Source organism: Dryas octopetala, chromosome 1, assembly GCF_963921425.1.
Source record: "Dryas octopetala chromosome 1, drDryOcto1.1, whole genome shotgun sequence".
Classification (NCBI taxonomy): domain Eukaryota; kingdom Viridiplantae; phylum Streptophyta; class Magnoliopsida; order Rosales; family Rosaceae; genus Dryas; species Dryas octopetala.
The window spans coordinates 2,533,044-2,556,645 of record NC_141366.1 but is presented as its reverse complement, the minus strand read 5'-3'; the positions used below and the strand labels follow the sequence as shown (position 1 = coordinate 2,556,645).

The 23,602-nt window shown below is 37.0% G+C and overlaps 2 protein-coding genes and 1 pseudogene across 5 annotated transcripts; 1 reads left to right on the top strand and 2 right to left on the bottom strand.

Moving 5' to 3' along the window:
• Positions 1 to 464: 464 nt before the first annotated feature.
• On the bottom strand, positions 465 to 2,858 carry LOC147296373 (putative serine/threonine-protein kinase-like protein CCR3 pseudogene; annotated as a pseudogene).
• A 1,780-nt stretch (positions 2,859 to 4,638) lies between these two features.
• Positions 4,639 to 7,766, bottom strand: LOC147296372 (Ribosomal protein S18). 4 transcript variants are annotated; one of them, XM_086228805.1, is made up of 6 exons: positions 7,699 to 7,766; positions 7,007 to 7,111; positions 6,389 to 6,753; positions 6,028 to 6,123; positions 5,271 to 5,330; positions 4,639 to 5,176 (listed from the first exon to the last, which is right to left on the bottom strand). In XM_086228805.1, exons 2-6 carry the CDS (start codon positions 7,107 to 7,109, stop codon positions 4,976 to 4,978), a joined length of 825 nt encoding a protein of 274 aa, XP_086084931.1. In that variant the 5' UTR covers positions 7,110 to 7,111; positions 7,699 to 7,766; the 3' UTR covers positions 4,639 to 4,975. The 4 variants fall into 4 exon arrangements, with proteins under 4 accessions (XP_086084931.1, XP_086084934.1, XP_086084932.1 ...); XM_086228808.1 differs by having other exon boundaries at positions 6,389 to 6,634; positions 7,038 to 7,111; positions 7,699 to 7,731; XM_086228806.1 differs by having other exon boundaries at positions 7,672 to 7,699.
• Positions 7,767 to 17,968: 10,202 nt separating this feature from the next.
• Positions 17,969 to 22,548, top strand: LOC147296371 (protein SMAX1-LIKE 7-like). The gene is made up of 3 exons (XM_086227804.1): positions 17,969 to 19,518; positions 20,013 to 20,259; positions 20,459 to 22,548. The coding sequence occupies exons 1-3, from the start codon at positions 18,383 to 18,385 to the stop codon at positions 22,349 to 22,351; spliced, it is 3,276 nt and encodes a 1,091-aa protein (XP_086083930.1). The 5' UTR covers positions 17,969 to 18,382; the 3' UTR covers positions 22,352 to 22,548.
• Positions 22,549 to 23,602: the final 1,054 nt, after the last annotated feature.

Sequence of the window (23,602 nt, the reverse complement as noted above, 5' to 3'; positions counted from 1 at the left end):
TCCCAGACCAACAAAGTTACTTGGTTATTTAATGGAAAAAAAAGGCAAGTCCAAAATGCTAGAAACTACCCCAACATTGAGGCGCAAAAAAAATAAGAGAAACTATAAACAACTCAAACAATAACATAGGACCACCATGCCAAGGTGACAGCTACAGCCTAATGTGTATTAGTTAGAGTTAACAATAAGTTTAGGGTAAGATCCTCGTATTCATTGTCTTTCTTACAATTATTTATCTAGTGTTACTTATATGATAAGATAATTATAATCGAAATGTATAAGTCATGTCTCACTAAAGATTTTCTAGTGAATTAAACCAATTTTATAGAGTTCATTACAATAGCAAAATTACAAAACTAAAAATTAAGATACAGCGACATAAATCCAAAATGGGGAAATATTTTTGTATGAAGTAAAAGAAAAGAAAAGAATAAAATAAATGAATATTGTATTTGGATGAAATTTCATAACGAAGGAAGGGAAATTGTGGTGGTAGTAAAGCTTACAGGGTCATCCTCACAAAGAGCGAGTGCTCGCTCCAAATTGGCAACAATGTCACTCATACTAGGCCTTTCCTTCCCCTCCAAATTCACACAATGCATTGCAGTATAAGCCACCAGCTCAACTGCTTTAGCCTCATCGGATTCCGGCAGCCCCACCCTCTTATCCAATATGCTTTGCAGCTGCCCTGCCATTATCTGTGGCCCTGCATAATCCACAACACTCATTGGACCTGTTCCCTCTTCACTATTATTGAAAACAGCCCTCTTCCCTGTCAAAAGCTCCAATAACACCACTCCTATGCCATAGACATCACTCTTTGCTGTCAAAACGTTTGATACATAGTACTCAGGATCTATGTACCCAACTGTCCCAACTGCCTTGGATGACATGATCTCTTTGTCAGATTTTGGCCCCAACAATGATAATCCGAAATCGGATACTCTTCCAGTCCAATTTGCATCCAAAAGAATGTTTGAGGACTTAATGTCTCTATGAATTATTGGTGGGACTGCATAATTGTGAAGGTACTCAATTCCCCTGGCAGCATCTAATCCAATTCTTATCCTCATTTTCCAAGAATTCAAAATGCTGCTACCTTTCTCAATGTTCTTCTTGTTATGCAAGTGATCATGAAGTGAACAATTGCTCATATACTCATAAACCAAAAGCCTCTCATAATTTTCTTGGCAGAATCCCACCAGCTCCACCAAGTGCTTGTGGTGAAGCCGGGACAACAGTGCTAATTCTGAATCAAATGCACTTTCTTTCTCCTGAAATTTCTTGGTCTTGGTATTAGTATGTCCCCTCTTGATGGCCACTTCGCGACCATCCGAGAGCTTGCCTTTATAGACAGTACCAAAGCTACCTGCACCAATCTTATTTTCTGATGAGAAATGGTTGGTAGCAGCAGAAAGCTGTTCAAGGAGAAATGCCTCAGTCTTGTCTGCATGCTTTGATGATGAACTACTTCTCTGGCGCATAAATGCTCGCGTGCTCGGGCACTTGATGGAGCTTGACCTTGGAGGTGGGGGATTAGCATCATTGTCAGTCCTTAAAGCACTAGTGGGTTGCACAGAATCATGATTTGTGTGCCAAGAACCATATAGTCTAGTCCATAGGCAAAAGATAATAGTGCAGAATCCTGCAAAAGTCCCAACTGATCCAACTATTACAAAGGCCAACAAAAGCCTATTTCTGAATAAGGAGGATGAAGTTTGTGGTGTCGAATTTTTTGGTGGCAATGGCACTGCGAATGGAAGCTCAATCTGGCATGAGTTGCATATATTCCCAGAACCACCACAAAGAGTCTCCGAATTTGGGTACACACCACAGCTACTACATGGAGCCTGTACACATGGACCCGGAACAATCATCCCAAGTGGAAGATCATTTTGAGAACTAGACCACCCTGGTCCCCAACAAATCATTGATAAATTTCTTGTTTTTAGGCCACATACAAAATCCAAACCTGCAACAATCAACTCAAACGAAGCATTGTCAATAACATCACTATCAAATTCAAATCTGTTTCTTCCTCCCCAGCATACAACAAAGCCATTTCTTTGCTTAATAGCACAAGAAAAACTTCCCCCCAATGCAAGGCCTGAAAACTCAAAAGATGAACTACCAAAAGGCACATTCAGTTGCCCAGAATCGTTGTTCCCTTTGCAGACCAAAGTCCCATTCAAACATAACCCACAAGCATGAGACTCTCCAGCAACTAGGCTTGACATTGACAGTTTTCCTAACCCTGTTTGAATCTCAGCCCCCACACCACTCTGACCCCAACACACAACTCTGCTATCATTCACCAAAATCCCACATGTAAACCCACTTCCAGATGTGATTGTGTGGAACTTCAATGCCTCCCCAGGTGAGGGAAACAGAGACCGACTTGTATGATCTCTTCCTCTCCAGCACCTGACTATGCTAGTGTTGACTTCTCTGGCACAAACTTGTTCACCCCCAACCGCTAGATCAGTCAACGCCACAGTGTCACTGTGATATATACGTTTAGGTTTATATCTTGAGCTAGAAAAGCTGGTGGTATCCCAACAAAGAAGGCTAAACCCACCAGACCTGAGGCCACAGAAGAAGGTCTTGCCCCCAGAGATGGCTTCTAAAGAAACATTGGGTTGCACTGAAATGGTAGTTTGGGTGTCTTGGTAGCATTGGATGCTCTGTGTTAAGTGACCACCTACAATGCCACAAACAGTTGCAGTGCCATAGGTGATGGCGGTGGTAGATGCTAAACCAAGGCCATTGGCAACCCAATAAGGTGTCAGTGAAGATATGAAGGTTGTGAAGATGATGATGTTGATAATGAGGGGGAAGGGTGAAATTGAAAGTGTCATTTATGAAGATTTGGGTCGTGGGCTAATGGAAGTTTCTGGCTTTTTCTTCTTCATTGAGAGAGAGAGAGAGAGAGAGAGAGAGAGAGAGAGAGAGAGAGTCAGAGGAACATTTCACATTTGCATTGTGAAAGAAGTTGATGAGAGGCTGAGAGCATGAAAGGAGTGATAAAAATATATAAGAGAGAATGCATAGCATAGCATACACAGGGTGTGGAGCGTGTGGTCCCATTAGATTGGTGATGTTGTTGCCGAAGCAAGAAGGGGGAAGATCCATGGAGATCTTAAATTTCTTAATTATTTTTATCACAGAGAACTTGTCCTGCTGCCATGGTTTGAGGCTTTCAGCCTTTGAGCATTGACAATGTTTTTTCCTTTTTCTTTTTTTTATTGAGTAGTGACAATGTTTCACTAATTCATTTGTAAATCTTGTCCTCAACTTAGATTTCATTGGATTTCATTGAAATTTAGGTGTCCCCAATTTAGATTTTAATAGATTCCAATAAACTTTAGGTGTCCCCAACTCAGATTTTAATGGATTCCAATGAAATTTAGGTGTCCCCAAAATGTCATAGATTTCATTAAGTGAAGAATTTTAATGGATTTAGATATATTTGGTTGGATTTGAATGCATTTTTTACACATAACAAATTCCATAAGAATTTCACCCAATTCCTTTGGATTTTGATAGATTCTATAGATTTTAAAATTCATTAAACTCCTTTAAAATCTGAGTTGGAGACACCCCTTAGTTTTTTTGTAGACCCTTCATTAGACTGTTAACAAGGATGCTTGGCTGTTTCAAAAAAAATAAAAAAGAGATAATTGGCTTACCGTATAAGGGCCAAGTTTCTATTTAATTCATCAGAAAATTAAACCACGAAAGCAACCCTTAATCCTCCTCCACTATTATATATTCAAGAAGACTAAGTGCCATTAAATGTAAAGGCTGTTGACAACTAAGGTTTGATAATAAGGTATACAAATTTCGTTTTTATTTGTTTCCCCTTAGAGCAACTGAGCAAGGGTCTCTAGAAAACAAAAGTTGTTCAAAGAATCAAAATAATGTGCAAGTGTGCAACTCTATGACTACGACATTTAATTGTATAACGTTGTCCTTTGTCTTTCTGCTTTTCTTTTATTATTTATTCTAAAATAAAATGTTTTGAAGGGTGTACTCTATTTATTAGGAAAGTATAGGAAAATTGTAAGAATCTAACGTTTGACATGAATACGAAAGATAAGTACTTTCCGCTTAGGGTAGGTTAAATCACGAGGATTACAGAAAGATGCTTTATTTTTCTTAGTTGAACTGAGCCACAATTTGATTTAGGTAGGCCAAGTCTCAATTGTGATACGTATGATTAGACAAGTTAACAACTTAATTAGATAATACTACCATGATTGGAAATCCACTGTATTTGGAAACTAGTGTAAAGCGTACACCTCACACTAGAGAGAAAATACAAAATGAAATTGTAGAGAATTGAACACTAGACATAATCTAATCTTAATTTTTATTCCACCCACCTCACCACTTAAACTAACCCAAAAAATACAGGAGGGATTGGAAAAACTTTCTTCACTTTTCTAATAAAATTTCACATTTTATTACAGAACCATTATTAGTATCTAGAAGAACAATGACAATCTGTTTAATATAATCAGCCCAGAAAAAAAGTATTGCCTGTCCATCACTTCATCACATTCCTCGCAGCACGATCTTTACCTTTACGGTAACCACAAACTTGTTTCTCAAGTTCCTCGGCACAAATCTTGCATAAACTTAATCCTTGGCAGTCATATTTTTATTGCTAGATTCAATATGTAAATACTAAATACCAAAATTCGCCTTAGTTAACCAAACTGGCATTCTGCAACATGATTAATATTATCTAAAATTATACTAGATAAAAACCAAAAAAAAAAACCCAATAGGGATTGAAATACCGAGGCCAATGGCACTGTCTGTTACAAGCACACTGGGATTCAGCTTAACTAAGTACCTCTTTCCCATCATTTCTTTCTCCTTTTGTATATTCTTCTGGAGTAGGGGCAGGTTTATAGTTGTGCTGTCAACTAAAGATTCTACAGATTCAAGGGCCCCTCAGGAAAATCTTTTAGGGTAGCAGAGGGTCTTGTCCTTCGGCGTCATTAGGGTTACCATAACTTTCGTATTCGAAATCTTGATCAAGATTCTCCATACTTCTTCCAAAAATAAATGATTTTGTCCCCATTGTCGTGAAAGGCAGTAAACCAAAAGCTCGAGCTGTTTTGATTTCCCTAGCAACCTTCCTCTGGGCCTTGGCGCTAATCTTGGTCTACACATTGAGCAAAGGAACATAAAGAGGTAACATCACATTTCAATGCAGGTTCAACAAAAGTTCAAGTCACTGGACATGCACTCATTTTTACCTTGCTTCTTTTGTGAAGAATTCCAGCCGCTGTTAGAAAATTTGCAAGGAATCTCACATTCTGCACAGAATAATACATTTAATGTAAGAACACATTCCAATGCATCAGAAATCAAAGGATAGACATCCCAATTTGACACTTTAAATAGGCACATCGACAGCTTTATTAAGATAAGAACACCTGTAAAAGCAGTGAAACAGGATTTCAGATTTCTATCGGCACCCAGGGAAAAATGGAGAGCTAAAACCTACATTTGAACAATGTCTGGTGGCAGAGAGTTACAATGACATCAAGATAACCTTCCCAAAGCTTTTTACACCCCCACCTTTCTACTGTTCCAAAATTTAAGTTTCTAATAATCTATTAGTTGAATTAAATGATATAATACAGAAAATGGAGTACTCTGTTCATCATCTAAGAAAACCTGAGGCAATCGAGTGTGATAACCACCAATTCGCAGCTCATTCAGTGGGCCAACATGGTCCAAAATCATAATTTTTCAATCTTTACTTTTGGAACTAGCCTCAACCAATATAGACCATCCCTTACACAATTTTGATTATCTAATTTGCATAATTTTAGGTCTCAATTGCTATTCATGTGTAGCGCGGCATAGAGGATTACGGGAATCAAAGTAAAATTGATGCATCAGATTTGACCTAACACATACAAAGCAACGGGGACTCTACATATACCTTTTTTTATTATGTAATTTTTAAAATTTAATATATTTGAGAAACCTGACAGGTATGCATACCCTGAAATCAGCTTTTCTAAGAACTTCCTCTGTAGTTGTTTCAAACTCATACTTCTTGGGAAATTTACGAACTCCTGGCCTAGTAAGATCAAGATCCTGCATAAAACCACATAATGCTTGCATGAGACAGACAAATTTGAGGACAAAATACACATAAAGAGAACAAGAACACTGCAACAAAATAATATGGTTCCGTGGTAGAGCAGGACGGCTGACTTGCATAAATTTGCCACTCAGTACAAACAAGAAAGCTTGTAAACAGGTTATAATACTGCAAAATAAGGACCAAAAGTAATAATAATACTAATAATAGAAAAGTGCAAAAGCAGAAAACAAAGGGGTCAGTGGTTCCATTACTTACTTTAGGCTCATAAGTCATTCCCCACTTATAATTCACATCTGCTCGGAAAGAATAACCCTCTTTCTCTATTTCCTCGTCATCAAATTCAAAGTAGGTAGCTGCTTTCTCTAATTTTCCATCCATTCCATCCGATAATGTGTTAAAACTTTCATCTAAGCCGTCGAGCATATTGGAACCACTTCCGCTTCCACTTCCTCCAGCCAGATTGGAACCATGTCCATCACGAGCCTTCCCAAGCCTATCAAGCTTCGCAAAAAAGGCATCTGTTTTAGAATTACCCCCAGAAGTTTCACTGAAAATCCGCCGCTCAAACTCATCAGAAGATTCAAAGGAATTAGAATTTTGCTTATCATCCATTCCACCACCTGACACAGAAAAATGCTAAAGCCTAATCAAGTTTGAAGCATTTAAAATTTTATTTTTGTTTAGATTGAGTAATGCTTCGAAAAGAAAAGCCATACTATATGTTAAAACAAACCAAACCCTAAGCTTAACCTCCAAAAAACAAAATCTATTTCCATACTATCACATGGAAATTCAAGCAAAATTTCTTCAACTTTATCAATTATCACAAGTGCAAGGAAAATGGTACCGACGGAGAGAGTTACTGCACAGTACCTGAATTTGCATTTGTGGAGAGAGTTCTCACCGTATGTTGCTGATGAAATCGGCGTGATATGCCATTTGTGAGTGATCGCAAAGCAAATCGAACAATTTTCATTTCTGTCAAACACCAAAGTTAGTGACAAAGCAAAAGTTGGAATTGCCAGAGGATGGAACACAACAAAACATCAACAGGACAGCCTTAATGCATGTTTGAATGGCAACATATTATATTGATATTTGAGATATGAACAGGTCCTATTTTTATGAAAACTGGAAATCCTTCAATTCATAGACACTTTGATATGCTCATGGCAATCCTTCAACCAGGAATCAAATGCACATCAAAATCAGATATTACGAACCCCTACTAACTTTTTTCAACTTTTTTTTTTTTTGGTAAATCATGAGCTTTATTCAACTTCAGACCAACTTGGTAACTACTATTTTTTTTCAATTTACCACATGATCACTACTATTTACTAATAATGTACGACAAGCAGCAATCAGAATGAACTTTATCTGCTCGCACAAATTAATCAGCTACCAGAAAATGAACGGCAACGAAGAAAAACCTAAAATGAACAATTCGGAAATGCCCATTAAGCTAAACAGAAGCAAAACAAGTTCAGTTGCAAAAGTAACAATAAAAAAAGTTGTATTTCACAGACCCAACTCACAAATATCAAAATTCAAACAAAGATAACCTGGAGCGACTGGCGAGCTCGAGATGGAAGGAAGACTGAAGAAGATGGAGAAGGAGACACAGCTCGGATGTGTTTTCTTTTAGGGCTCCTTTAACAAGAATAGAAGCATTGGGCCCCAATTGGGCCTATGGCCTGGGACCTAATTAATTTAAGAATGTTTAGGACCAGCTCTCTTTGCCTAGTCGAATAGCCCACTTTTAAATTTGGGCCTAGATCAACGCCATGCTCATTCTTAACAAGCAAGAAGCCGAACCAAATGTCACATACTACTTTATTGATAGCCATCGATAACGAAATGAAAGAACAGAGTGGAGCTCTTTGTCATCTCCTATGTAACATCTAGATTATTCTACAATAATCGTGGATGTTGATACATAGATTTGGTACCCACTCACTTTTTTACCCTAATACATACGAAGGGTTGAAGTGTTATGAATCTATCTTATTTTGTAAAGTTATTAAAATTTTATGTATTCATATAAACTAATACACTAGAATTACCCGTGACATATATATCGTTTAATTATGACCATATTATTAGATATTCACTATGACCAATATAATTTTGTCTTATTGACAGTTCTGATTTACAATCTAATAATAATATGTTGGACTGTGTAATAAAATAAAAATATTATCATATACTATTTATTTAATATTATGATTATATTTTATGGACTTGGTGATTTAATAATACATGTGGACAAAGAAAAAGAAAAACATTATTACCAAACCTAAGTACCCCCCCACCCAAAATAGAAGATAGTATGGAATTGGGTTAGGCAAAGGGTAATGGCAATGGTGCTAAGTAGTTTTCAGCCACAAAGTGAGTGGGATGTTGAATATGTTCATCAAGAATCTTGCATAGTTTGGAAATCCACCATCTATTTTGGGCCTTCTTCTTTCTTTCTCTCTCTAAAGTTTGAAAATAGGGAAGTGGTCCCCCCACCACACACTGACCCATTAGATTTTCCAGGATTTTCCTCCCCACTTTATATCACCGTTGAAGGCCTTTTTTACACGGACAATGTCACAATAGACAATATGGTGTCACGTCAAGTTCAAGGCCTAATCTTCTTGTTCAATTTAGGATCTTTTAATGGCATAAACACAGAAAATTTGTTTGTTTTTTATTGGTTACTGAATTATTCACCCTATTAGGCTAGGCTCACACACTGTCCCACATATATTGCATGGAAATAACCCAAACAATGACTTGGTTGGCACACCTAGATGACAATAGCATTTGGTCAAACAATAGCCCATGTAAGTTTGTATCAAATCGGTTATACGCAACATCTAATAGCCCATGGACTCGTTTAATGGATTCATTTTTGTTTATCATAATAGGCATTATCATTATTATGGATGAGTGACAACTATTATAAATAGTAAAATACATGTTACCCATTTATAATGTTGATAATACTCATTACCATCTTCTTATGGTGAACAAAAATGAACTAGTCTAAACACATAATTATTTAGATAAACTTACAAATATTATTGTGCCTTAATTACTTATTTCAATTTATATATGTAACAAGGTTAAAGCTTTTTTTTTTTTCTTTCCTTTTCTTTTAAGAGAAAGTGATAGATTAAAGCTTATGATCACCCACTTTTGTACTCCCCTTTTACACCCCTTCTATAAGAGAATTCGACATTGGTGATCTACCAAGATTTATTATATATTGGGTGCACGCAAGAGTGATATGAGGTAAAAAAAATTATTCTAAGTAAAGAATAAACAAATAAATAAAGAGCTCAATTTAAAGAGCTTTTCTCATGGAATCACTATGCAAAGGTCTTACTACAATGATTTGGAACCAATTATGAGATTTTTTGTTTTTTATAGAACAATCATGAGATCTTCAATTATCATCCTTACATTCTCACGTTTGATAAATACAAGAAAGATAAATCAATTTTTGGTCAAAGAAATCTAATGCCCTTATTGAGGGAAAAATGAAACTCTTAATCGAGCTTGAGTTTTGTTTTCTTCTTTTTGGGAAAGTATTTATTGTTTCTTTTTTTTAACAAAATTAACTATGTTATTATTTTAAAATGTCATATCTATTATCATTCATTAAATACATAATAAATAAGGTATAATTGACAAACTGATACTTTTCATTTTCAATTACTGCACAACCCAAACGTACAAATGAAAATAAAAAAATAATTTATGATTTACTTTCCTATGATTACCAAATACATGAAAGAGAATTTCACATTTTCTTCTCCCGAACAATGTAAAGGAATTGATTTTTCAAAAAATCAATTATGTTAACCAAACAGGCCTTTAGTGAATAACTAAATATTCTTAAGCACTTGCGTTTAGATGCTAATTTTAGGTTGAATTAGATTTTAAAATTTACAAATTCAAATATTAGATCAATTTGAGTTTGGTGGTAATGTTTTATTTGTATTCTTTATTTAAATTCATTATGAATCTTATTTATTTTGATCGAATAAGTAAAGCACTATCACATCATTTGTCAAAATCACTTTATAGTTAGAATTTGGTAAAATTCTTAATGCTTCTCATACTTTTGTAAAAATAATCTGGATTTTAAAATTATAGAAGTACAAGCTTTAGCACCTGGCAGGATTTCTTTTTTATTAGTATATATAATACCACCTGGAAGGACTCTTGTGGGACGCTGCCAATTTGTCTCTTATTTAACAAAATATCTACTATATTTCAACACCTGGCATGATACCATGATCCTTGTGGTTAATAATTAGTGCGAGTATACAAATTAATAAAGCTCTGACTTTTGAATGAAGGAAAGTCAACATCATCACTTTGTAACCCCAACCCATTTAATTAATTAATCACTTTCTTGTGAAGAACTAAACCATATTTCATTGAGTAAGACACTTTCAGCATTGCCCAAAACAAATAATCCAGAATTGTCCAACCCAATCCCTAAGTCCAAAGTTATGTTGTATGTTGAGATTCTAAGTTATAATAATGTTATATGTCACAATTCATTACCAACTAATTATAGGAGGAAGACAAGTATGTGTTTTAAAGGAACATGCTATTTACTTCAACTTTTGTTTTTAATTATTTTTTTTTTCCTAACTAGTATGGTGTTTATACACGACGCTCTATAAAAAAAAAAAAAAAACTGAAAAAAAAGAGATAAATCTTATCAAATAAATTAATAGAGTCCATTAATTATAAGGTACTAACAAAATAAAATATTAACCAAAACCACTCAATCTATTTTTATTAACTTGCGGACACTATCTATTAGCCAAAAAAATAATATGCGGACACCTTCCAAAAGAAATGCATCACAACAAAATCAACTACACAAATAGCCCAAAACTGATCTTCTTCTTTTCTTTGCCAAATCGATCACTTTCTTCAACTTTACCAAATCGACAATTGTTCATCTTTACTCACAAGCATCGTTCTGCAACTCCAAAAAAACTGCAGTTTCAGTTCACAAACTGCTTTTCAGTTCACTTTGCAGTTTCAGAAACTGCAGTTTCACTTGTAGTTAGTAATTGCAACTGCAAGCCTGCAGCTCCAATAAACTGCAGTTTCATTTACACTGCAACTGCAAGCTTGCAACTCAAATAAACTGCCGTTTCATTTCATTTGCAGTTTCTGAAACTGCAGTTGCAACTCAAATAAACTGCAGTTTTTGAAACTGCAACTGCAAGTCTGCAACTCTAATAAACTGCAGTTTCAACTCTAATAAATTGCAGTTTCTGCAGTTTCAGTTCACTTACAGTTTCAGTTCACAAACTGCAGAAAGTTCACTGTAAAACTGCAGTTTTTTATGCAGTTCCAGAAACTGCAGACTGCAGTTTCAGAAACTGAACTAAACAAAAAAATCAAGAACCTAAACATAAATCGGTGAAAGGGCTCGTGCAGATCTTGCACTCCTTGCCGTAATCGGTGAAGGGGCTCGTGCAGATCTTGCACTCCTTGTTGTAATCGGCGCGCGTCAAGCCGACGTAGGGGTTGTCGCCGAGGCACGACTCGCTGATCAGGAAGTCTGAGCTCTCGATCTTGCGACGTCGTCCAGATCGAGCTCTCTTCTCTCTCTCTTCGCAACTTCTCAGACTTCTCTTTCTCTCGGATTGGAAAACCAGCTAGCTTATAACCACAGCCGTATGGAAAACCAGCTACCTTAAACTTTGCGCTCAATCATCTTCGTCGGAGATCAATGAAGAAGATGGATGAGTTTGGGTGTGGCTGTGGCTGTGGCTGTGGTTGAGTTTGGATGTGAGTGTGGGTGTGTGAATGCAAGTCTGTGTGAGCTATAGTCTGAATAGAGTGTACATGCGGGTACAATAATGATACCAACTCAAAGTGACCTAATTGTTAATAAAATTAACCTAATTGTTATATATTAACAATAATGGTATTAGAAGTTAAAAACCATAGCAAAGATGTAGTAATGGGTAATTATTTCAAATTAGAGTCCATTAATTATAAGGTACTAACAAAATAAAATATTAACCAAAACCACTCAATCTATTTTTATTAACTTGCGGACACTATCTATTAGCCAAAAAAATAATATGCGGACACCTTCCAAAAGAAATGCATCACAACAAAATCAACTACACAAATAGCCCAAAACTGATCTTCTTCTTTTCTTTGCCAAATCGATCACTTTCTTCAACTTTACCAAATCGACAATTGTTCATCTTTACTCACAAGCATCGTTCTGCAACTCCAAAAAAACTGCAGTTTCAGTTCACAAACTGCTTTTCAGTTCACTTTGCAGTTTCAGAAACTGCAGTTTCACTTGTAGTTAGTAATTGCAACTGCAAGCCTGCAGCTCCAATAAACTGCAGTTTCATTTACACTGCAACTGCAAGCTTGCAACTCAAATAAACTGCCGTTTCATTTCATTTGCAGTTTCTGAAACTGCAGTTGCAACTCAAATAAACTGCAGTTTTTGAAACTGCAACTGCAAGTCTGCAACTCTAATAAACTGCAGTTTCAACTCTAATAAATTGCAGTTTCTGCAGTTTCAGTTCACTTACAGTTTCAGTTCACAAACTGCAGAAAGTTCACTGTAAAACTGCAGTTTTTTATGCAGTTCCAGAAACTGCAGACTGCAGTTTCAGAAACTGAACTAAACAAAAAAATCAAGAACCTAAACATAAATCGGTGAAAGGGCTCGTGCAGATCTTGCACTCCTTGCCGTAATCGGTGAAGGGGCTCGTGCAGATCTTGCACTCCTTGTTGTAATCGGCGCGCGTCAAGCCGACGTAGGGGTTGTCGCCGAGGCACGACTCGCTGATCAGGAAGTCTGAGCTCTCGATCTTGCGACGTCGTCCAGATCGAGCTCTCTTCTCTCTCTCTTCGCAACTTCTCAGACTTCTCTTTCTCTCGGATTGGAAAACCAGCTAGCTTATAACCACAGCCGTATGGAAAACCAGCTACCTTAAACTTTGCGCTCAATCATCTTCGTCGGAGATCAATGAAGAAGATGGATGAGTTTGGGTGTGGCTGTGGCTGTGGCTGTGGTTGAGTTTGGATGTGAGTGTGGGTGTGTGAATGCAAGTCTGTGTGAGCTATAGTCTGAATAGAGTGTACATGCGGGTACAATAATGATACCAACTCAAAGTGACCTAATTGTTAATAAAATTAACCTAATTGTTATATATTAACAATAATGGTATTAGAAGTTAAAAACCATAGCAAAGATGTAGTAATGGGTAATTATTTCAAATTAATATCATGTAAATTAAAAAAAGATAATTAGAATTATAAAATTGTTCACATATTTAATTCGAATTTCGGCACACGTCAATTTACTTTACCATTTCATTGGGCAATTGTAACTTTCTTTTTCCTTAATTAACAACCTAGAGTAGGCCTAGGAATACATGAGAAAAGCCGAACTAGACCCATAGGGCCATAGGTGATTCAAAAATTGGCAAAAAAACTAAAAAGTTTGTTGTCTGGTCTGGGCTCAAAGGAGAATGGAATTACTAGAGTGGGAAAAGTTGACCAAAAAAAAACTGAAGTGGGAAAAGTTGACCAAAAAAAAATTAGAGTGGGAAAAGGCAGCTGAGGTAGAAGTGGAAGAAGCTAGTGCAAGTAGAGAGCAAATTTGCTCCATCACCACACTTTTATAAATTTGCCACCTGTTATATGCATTAACTATAGTTAAGAATGGTTAATACTTATTCTATATTTTTATTAAAATAAACAAAACAAAACAAAAACATTAACTAAGGAATCCATCGGCCCACTACCTCCAACCTGATCTGAGTGGTGGGGCGGCTGGCTTGGGCGTTGGGGTGCTTGTGTGTGGGAGAAGAAGCATCAAAACGCTCAATGGTTTTTTGTTTTTTTTTAGATTAATGGAATTTAAATATTTAATTATATTTATTATACAAATTAACTATGATTAACAAATATGACACATGTCGCTTTTTAAATAGAGCGGTGAATAAATTTGCTCTCAGTGCAAGTACTCTATTCCAAATTAAGCAAAAGCCACTTTATGCAGAAAGTGAGATTCATGACCCTTATATAAAATCTCTCTCTCTCACTCACACACAAAGACACGCTTCCTCTCCATTATTATCGAGCACCGAGCACCAAGCAAAAAAACCCACTAATAGAAGCAAATTGATGCCACGTGCGCATGCCCTTGGGCTAATCCAATGGGCCTGATCGATGAGCTAAGCCGAGAGCAGAGACTGAGCTGCACATCCCCACGTGATTGGAGAGTGATGTGCACGACCCCTTGGATAGTTAACACTATGGATATTAAGTGGATGGTTTGGACTTTGCAAGTTGATCCATGCAACTTCAATTAGAAGCAACTGTCACGACCAAACAACTTTTTGTGGGGGTGACTCTTTGGCTCCTGAAAGGGTAAATAGTAGATGAAAGTGATATATCTCTAGCTAGGATCCATAAACAATTAAACATCAACTCCAACATTATAGCAGAGAGAGTGGGGGAGGCAGAGTACGTGAGAGAGAAGGAATGTGAATGATGCATGATAAGAATAATAAAGAGATTGATAGAGATTGGGTTCACATGAAAGGTAATTTGTATCCATGAATTAATTAAGTTTTCTTCTGGGGTAGGCTTATGTCCTTGAAAAATGACCTAAAAATTTAAGATATAAACAACCTTTAAGATTTGAGAGAGAAATTTTTCTGTAACAAAGATATAACTGATTCTGTATTTCAACATAATAATATGATGACACATCTTATACTTCATTACATAAAACTTTTTTTAATTTTAAGACAAAACATATCTCATGAAATACCAAATCAGCTCATATCGCTGCTATATAAGTAAATTTTTTCCTTCTACGAACATTATGGATCTCATAAGCTTAAAGATAACTTGTAAACATTTAATTATTCACACACACATATGTTTCTTGCAGACTCGGAAATCTAAAGTTGATTTGCACATCCTCAAAATGCCATGATATTTACATTTTGGAATGAGAGAAGTGTATAAAGGAAACATAAAGAGTCTTAAGAGAACAAAGCTGCATCATAATGGAAAGGAAAATGAAAGTTTTATTTTTTTGGTCAAAAATGAAAGGTTGAATAAAAGGACATCTACACAGAACAAAAAACACGTCAAATCAAACACCTTTTGTGCAAAATTCAGATCTCTCTTCTTCGGAGGAAGGATACGCCACCCAAGCATGACCTATTGAGTATTGAGCACAAAAAGATTTGACTACTATGATATATATATATATATATATTTGAGATACCTTCTCTTTACATAAATTATCACGTTATGAAGGCTAATCTTAACGTAAGTGAAGTAGGTGACTGTCTTAAGCCCCCATATATTTAGGATGAGCTAAGTGAAATAGTCCCCTAAATTTTATAAATTTCTTATATATTATGATGATTTTATTATTTATCAAAAGAATAAAATTACGTGAATGTACATAAAAGGTAGATGACTCTATTTTTATAGTTCGTCTTTAGCTCTCATAATCTAAAGGCCCTTACTTAATGAAAATATAATATAATAATTAATCATACATAGAAATTACAAAACAGTTACTCATCACACCCCGTTCAAGGAAGCGACCGGCTGCACCAAATCCTAAAATGGTTGAGCAAAGTGCAGCTTCTAAATGGTTTATAGACTTTTTTTTGGCCTGGAAAATGGAAATGGTTTATAGACTTTGAAGAGCAGAAATCTGCTGGAACTCAGAAATGGAACAAACCCTGCCTCACCCAGTCCCTCGTGAAGGCATTGGTCCAAAATAAACTCCAATCCCGGCCCACAAGGGCCCACGAGGACCCACAAGGGCCCAAAGGCCTTTGTCAAGTGTGTCAAGTGGGGTTCCTTTGAAAATGACTATTGGGTCAATCCATCCCCAGATTACATTTATATTCCTCGTGCTTTTGTTGATTCGGGGTGTTTGTGTTTATCTTAATTGATACTTTTTTATATCATTTTATTAATATAAAATATGCAAGTTGAAGTTGCTTTCTCCTTCAAAAACTTTATCCATGTATCTAAACTTGTGTGATCATAAACCTGCTTATCTGCATATCTGATTGATGTGTCATTAAAAATAATCACAATTCAACTTGTCAGTTGTCACTAAAAACTGACAGAGTTGAGACGAAGATCACCTTTGTTAATAATTTTTGTTGTTGGCAGATTCTCTATTAATGGTTTGGTTATAAATGACTTCTGTATTACTACCCTTTAGGGAGATGAATGGTTCACAAAAAATGTTAAATTTACAAAGAGCTGGAAAATAATCAATACATCATCTCCACAATAATATGGGGAGGGGAGGGGAGGGCTATATATAATAATTGTAGGCATCCATTACAATAATGTTATTAAATTCATTTTTGAGGGCTTACACAATTTGAAAAATTAAGAGCAAATTACAAGCATACATCAACTGAGGCCCGTTTGGGATTGCAGTGGAGGACTTAAAAGTTGCTGTAGATGACAATTCTCAATCACCTACAGCAGTTTTGGTGTTTGATAAAAAAATAAAAAACTACTTTCTCCCACAATTCTCAACTCTTCACAACAAAAACAAAAAGCAGATTTCTAGGTGCTTTTGAAAGCTGCAGTGAATCACAACAACAATAAATATTTTATTTCACTCATAATACCCTTATTGATTTATATAATTTTTATTTGTTTATTTTAAATTAAAAAATATGTCAATTGTTAGTTATATTTTATATTGTGATAATTAATTATGATATTTTATTTGTACGATTAAAATTATAATATACTTAAAAAAATAATAGGCATACTTATTTAATAATGTTGTTCTTAAAAAAATTAATGCTAATAAAAATTTGTAGCCACAAATTTAAAAAATAAGTAGAAAAACATTTTAGTTTTATCAAACAAATAAGTGAAAAACACTTTCAGCATTATGTCTATTTTAGTAATTATATACAGTTCACAGCACTTTTACATTAACATTTACCAAACACTTTAATATTGTTTTTTACACTCACAGTACTTTTGAAAACATAGTTTACCAAACACTTAACTGCTTTACTTTACAGTTGATTTTACTTCACAGCTGTTTTTCCACACAGCAATACCAAACTGGCCCTAAGTGACTCAACAAAAAAAAAAAATTCTTAGAAGTACCTCAACTATCATACATAGTAATTAACGGAGATATACAAGTGTCAAAAAACAGTAGTTGAGGTATTTTTGAGTAAATCTTTTTTTTGTTGAGATACTTAATTAAAATAAAGTGTATATTTAAAGTATATTCATGTAATTTACTCAAAAATTAATCACTGACCTTCAAAAATAGGTAGTCATTTGTTTAGCATTTAAAAAAAACAAATACTCTTCGTATTGCTTAAATTTCTCTTAAATAATGCTTTTATTATTATTATTATTCAAGTGAATTAAATTTGAATGCAAGAGTGCATAATTTCACAAGCCTTGTAACTAAGTTCGTCAACAGTTACTCTCTTAAATAATGTTAAGAGAAATTTGAGGACTAGTTAAGGGGGTGTCGGAAGTTGGAACATATTTAAAAAGAATATATTTCTAAATCTGTCTAATGAAATTAGATTCGGAAAAGGTATTGACGAAGTAAGTGGTTACTCCAATGGCCTTATCAGCTTGACATCACATAAAGCTGATTTGGAAGAGAGGCTTTTCTCCAAAGCTAGACACTGACGGCTAATGGCATCCTGTTGGCCCATTTGCATCTGTGCATCAAATCCCCCAAAAGTCCCTAAAACAATAAACATTGAAAGGTATTAACAAAAAAAAAAAGAAAGAAAAGAAAATAGAAAAAGGTAAGTAATTATGGGAGAAAGGAGAGAATCTATGCTATGGTGAGCATGTGTTTGCATTATATGATTATATCCCAAGACAGGGCCCCACACAACATCCATGGCAGCTGCTAGTGTTGGTAGAGCCGCAGTATTGAGCAGTCCTCTCTTTCTCTCTCTATATACTCACTCCCCATTTCATCACCATCCTCTTGTCCACCTCCCCTTTTCAGCTTTCGTTGCATAATTTATTCTAAAGCTTCTCTCAATAATAAATATATTTTCTATTTTATAATTGCTTCGCTCACACCCTCAAAATCGCTAAACAAATACATACACCTTTTTTTTTTTGTTTTTATATTAATACGTGCGGGTGCGGGTGCCGTGCGTGTGCATATTAATTACTGTACGCTAGCCGGCGATGCCGACGCCGGTAAGCGCAGCGAGGCAATGCTTGACGGAGGAGGCGGCGCGTGCTTTGGACGATGCCGTGGCAGTAGCGCGTCGTCGGAGCCACTCGCAGACCACGTCGCTCCACGCCGTATCTGCCTTGCTGGCCCTGCCGTCCTCTGCCCTCCGCGACGCATGCGCACGCGCCCGGAGTAGCGAGTACTCCCCACGCCTCCAGTTCCGGGCGCTGGAGCTCTCGGTCGGAGTCTCCCTGGACCGGTTGCCGTCGTCCAAGGCCCAGGAGGAGCCGCCGGTCTCCAACTCCCTCATGGCCGCGATCAAGCGGTCGCAGGCGAACCAGCGTAGGCACCCGGAGAGCTTCCACTTGCTGCAGATTTACAACCAGCAACAAACAGCGTCGCTTTTGAAGGTCGAGCTCAAGAACTTCATTTTGTCGATTTTGGACGACCCGATTGTGAGTCGGGTCTTCGGGGAAGCCGGGTTTCGGAGCCGTGATATAAAGCTCGCGGTTGTTCACCCCCCGGTGACGCAAGCGTCGGCCCGGTTTCCACGGACCCGGTGTCCGCCCATTTTCTTGTGCAATTTAACGGATTCGGACCCTGCTCGTCCGGGTTTCAGCTTCCCCTTTTCTGGATTCGAAGATAGGGACGAGAATTGTAGACGAATCGGCGACGTTTTGTCCAGAAAGAGCGGGAAAAATCCTTTACTAATCGGCGTGTGTGCGAGCGAAGCTCTCAGGAGCTTCACTGAGGCTGTACAGAAAGGTAAAGGAGGGCTTTTACCGGCCGAAATCAATGGCTTCTGTGTAGTGAACGTTGAAAAAGAGATTTCCGAGTTTGTTGTCAATGGTGGGAGTGAAGAGAAGATGGGTATCAAGCTTAAGGAGGTGGGTCACATGGCTGAGCATTGCTCTGGAGCTGGTGTTATTGTCAACTTGGGTGAATTGAAGGCTTTAGTGGGTGAGGGTGTGGTGGATGATGGTGTGAGCTTTTTGGTGTTGCAATTGAAGAGCTTGTTGGAGCTTCACAGTGGGAAATTGTGGTTGATTGGCGCGGCGGGGAGTTACGATATCTATATGAAGCTTTTCGCTCGCTTTCCGACCATTGAGAAGGATTGGGATCTTCATCTACTTCCCATTACATCCAGGTGGTGGTCCAACTCTAGTTTTTGTTGTGTGTTATTTTTCAACTTGTTAGTGCCAATGCTCTAAATATTTTTATGCGGGTTGAAGCTTAATGTGTGTCTGAAGTTGCTTGCAATTATAAATTCATTATGGTTCTGAGTTCAATATGCAAAAATCGGATGTTTGTCCAGAAAAAACAAGTATTGCTTGATTTTTATAGGGGGGTTACAAGTATTGCTTGATTTCATCACTCTTGTTTTAGGCTCTAAAATTTTCCTTTGAATGGGATATGATGCATAATTTACTACTTTCAGTCTTATAAAATAAGGTGATTTGTCCATATATATATATGTGTGTGTACCTTTTGCTGTATTACTTGTGTATGCATACAAACATGCATGTATATATAAACATGCATGCATGCAATGTATATGTATGTTTCAAGGCATACACTTTAGCGTCTGACTGTTTTGTGCCCGTTGGATCTCACAGTTCCATGCTCATGATGTACTTACAGCTTGATGGGGTCCTTCGTTCCATTTGGGGGATTCTTTTCTGGACCGTCCGACTTTAAAAATCCGTTGAGCAGCACAAATCAATCTTTTAGACGTTGTCATCTGTGCACAGAGAAGTATGAGCAAGAAGTTGCGTCTATTCTGAAAGTAGGATCAACAATTTCAGTAGCTGATCAGTGCTCAGAAAGTTTGCCTTCATGGTTGCAAAAGGCTGAACTTGACACTGGCAAGGGAGTGGATCTAGGAAAGGTGTGTAACCCCTCAAAGTTTAATTCTATTGCTCAAGTTGCCATAAAGTTTGTGCACACAAGCATGTTTTCACGCACATACACATGGAGTTTAAAAATCATGATTCTCGTAACTGGTTGGAATTTAAACTGTTAGCTGTAATTTCTGGAATAAATTATGACAGTATTTGTGTAAGATTGTGCTTCATTATTCAGTGCAGACCAAAGATGATAAAACAACTTTCAATGCTACGGTATCAGGACTGCAGAAAAAATGGAATGATAGATGCCAACGAATTCATCACACTCAACCATTCCCTAAACTGGACATTTATCAAGCAGGGTCCCAAGTTGCATCAGCTGAGGGTTCTCGAGTCGTTGAGGATAGAAAAGAAAGCAGTGGTGAAGATTCATCTCTAAATGAAAGCCGATGTGCAAATCAATATCACTCCCTGCCAATGGACATGCAAAAGAATTTTCTGTCAAAACAGAACTTACTGATGCAAGTAATTTCTGATGCTGAGAATGCTAGTCCCCAGTCTGAGCTATTGGTAAAAGATTCAAAGGGTCGGCAACTTGAATTGGGGAGCCCCTGCCATTCTCCTTACCCTATCCACAATGTGAATCTTCCCACTGATCACACATCATCTTCGTCTGTCACTTCAGTGACTACAGATTTGGGATTGGGAACATTATATGCATCAACTAGTCAGGGACCAAGAAGTCCTAAAGTACAAGATCATAAAGAGCGTCTCCAACGCATCTCTGGTTCCCTTACTGCTGAATATGATGCATTTAGTGAGAATAGTTCACACCAGATAGCCCAGCCCTCTTCCTGCTCTGGATCTAATTTTGGAGGGCAGTTTGATCCAAGAGATATCAAATCACTTAGGAGAGCTCTCACAGAAAAGGTTGGCTGGCAAGATGAAGCCATATGCACTATTAGTCAAGCTATATCCCTTTGCAGATCTGGTGGTGGAAGGAATCGGGGTTCAAAACTCAGAGGAGATATATGGCTGACTTTGATTGGACCTGATCAAGTCGGAAAGAAGAAAATTGCTTTAGCACTTGCTGAGATAATGTTTGGCACCAAGGAAAGCCTAATCTCTGTTGATCTGGGATCCCAAGATAGGGGTTGCCAATCAGACTCGATTTTTTATTGTGAAGACCTAGATGATTATGATGTGAGGTTTAGGGGCAAGACGGTTGTTGATTACGTTGCAGGGGAGTTAAGCAGGAGACCCCATTCAGTTGTCTTCCTTGAAAATGTAGATAAGGCCGACTTTCTGGCCCAGAGCAACTTGTCCCAGGCCATTAGGACTGGCAAGTTTCCTGATTCTCATGGGAGAGAAATCCGCATTAACAACATGATATTTGTGACGACAACCTCAGCTATCATAAAGGGCAGCAAAAATCGCTATTTAGAGAATGAACCCCTTAAATTTTCGGAAGAGATAGTACTTGCTGCCAAGAGATGTCAAATGCAAATACTGAATTTTGGGGCTGCCAGCCAAAGCAAGGGCATGAATGTGAGGATTGCACCAAGAGAAGGAGCCTCAAACCAATCATCTGTAAATAAAAGAAAGTTGACTGACACCATTGCCTCCATAGAGCAAACCTCTGAATTACAGAAACGGGCTAACAAGGCATCAAGGTCTTTTCTGGATTTGAATCTGCCTGTAGAGGAGATAGATGAGAGCATGAACTGTGGAGATTTTGACAGTGACTCCATCTCTGAAAACTCAGAAGCTTGGTTGGAAGATTTCCTTGATGAAGTGGATGAAAAAGTGGTCTTGAAGCCATTTGATTTTGATGCACTTGCGGAGAAAATAGTAAAGGAAATCAATCATGAATTTAAGAAAATCTTTGGGCCTGAGGTTCATCTGGAGATTGATTTTGGAGTCATGGTGCAAATACTTGCAGCTGGTTGGTTATCAGACAGGAAGAAAGCTGTAGAGTGGGTTCAACAGGTTCTCTGCAGAAGCTTTGTTGAAGCACGCCAGAAGTGCCATCTCACAGCTCACCCCGTAATAAAATTGGTTGCTGGTGGAACCCTTTCTGCGGAAGAGCAAACTCCCGGTGCTTGCCTTCCGGCTAGAATTAGTCTGAACTAATTTTTTCTCACTGTGCTTTTTGTAAGTACATGTATACTGTAGCTTTTAGCCTATAGCATTTCGCATTGGGAAAGCCTTGTTTTTTCTAATCGATCTTATAATTTTTTGGGTAAATCATTTTGTGTTGTAATGACTTATTTATAAGAATGTACATGTTCTCTTGATCTACAATAGTTAGCTGCATAACTTGTATTGTATATTGTCTGTTTCTTGATCTCATTTATCAACATCAAGTAATTTCTTCATTGGAAAGATTGACCAACACATAGGGGGAAGAAGAAGAAGAAACAAAAACAAATCGATTTTGATCACAAAAATCTGAGAGTCAAATTACGGCCCAAAATTCAAAATAGTTTCTTATTATTTAACCCTGTTTTTCGGTTCTAACATCATCACTGGTGGGTCTAAACCGGTTACATGGAAGTTTTACTCCAACACAACATATATTCGACATGAAACATTATCCATAGCAGAATATATACCAAGATGAATAGGTCACATGTAACTTTGCAGTTAAAACAACATACACCTCCAGAATGTTTGACTTAAAATTAACTTTGATATGGCTATAAGGAAGATTATATGCTCAAATTTGCAGCAATTTTCAGAGTCCACAAGGGAAATTCCTTGCTCTGCTTGGACAGACAGAATAGAGGTCACAGATCCCACAATTGGGCAAAGCAAGAACTAGGTTATTGCACTGTCACATTGTTGGGCTTCATAATTTGTGTCATTGGGCCTCTTTGATTAATGTTCCTGGTTGTGTGTCAACAGCCTGTTGTCAATTTCTTTTGCTTTTTTTTTTTTTTTTTGGTCATGATCAATTTCTTTTGCTTATTCACAAAAGAAAGAAAAAGGAAAGAAGTCCCCAATCTACATATTGCTGAGACACCTTCCCACTAGTACATGACAATTGTCCATTGTTCCTGAATCCTGATCATCTAACTTTCCACAGAGAATATATTTTCCTTACTTTATGAAAAGTAAAAACCAACATTTGAAATGTGGAAGCAAAGTGATTGTAATGTCCACTTTATGAAAAAGAAGAACCATTGAGCTTGCCTTTTTTATATGATTTTCTTGATATTCATATCCAGCCAATTTGATCTTCTAAATAAAATTCTTCTTTCTTTATCAAGAAAAATGTGATATTGATTGATTTTTTTTCTTTGTATTTGATGTTATTGTGTAAGTAACACCAAGTAATTCCCAAATAAAATCTATAATCCCAAGTAAATCTATAATCTCATT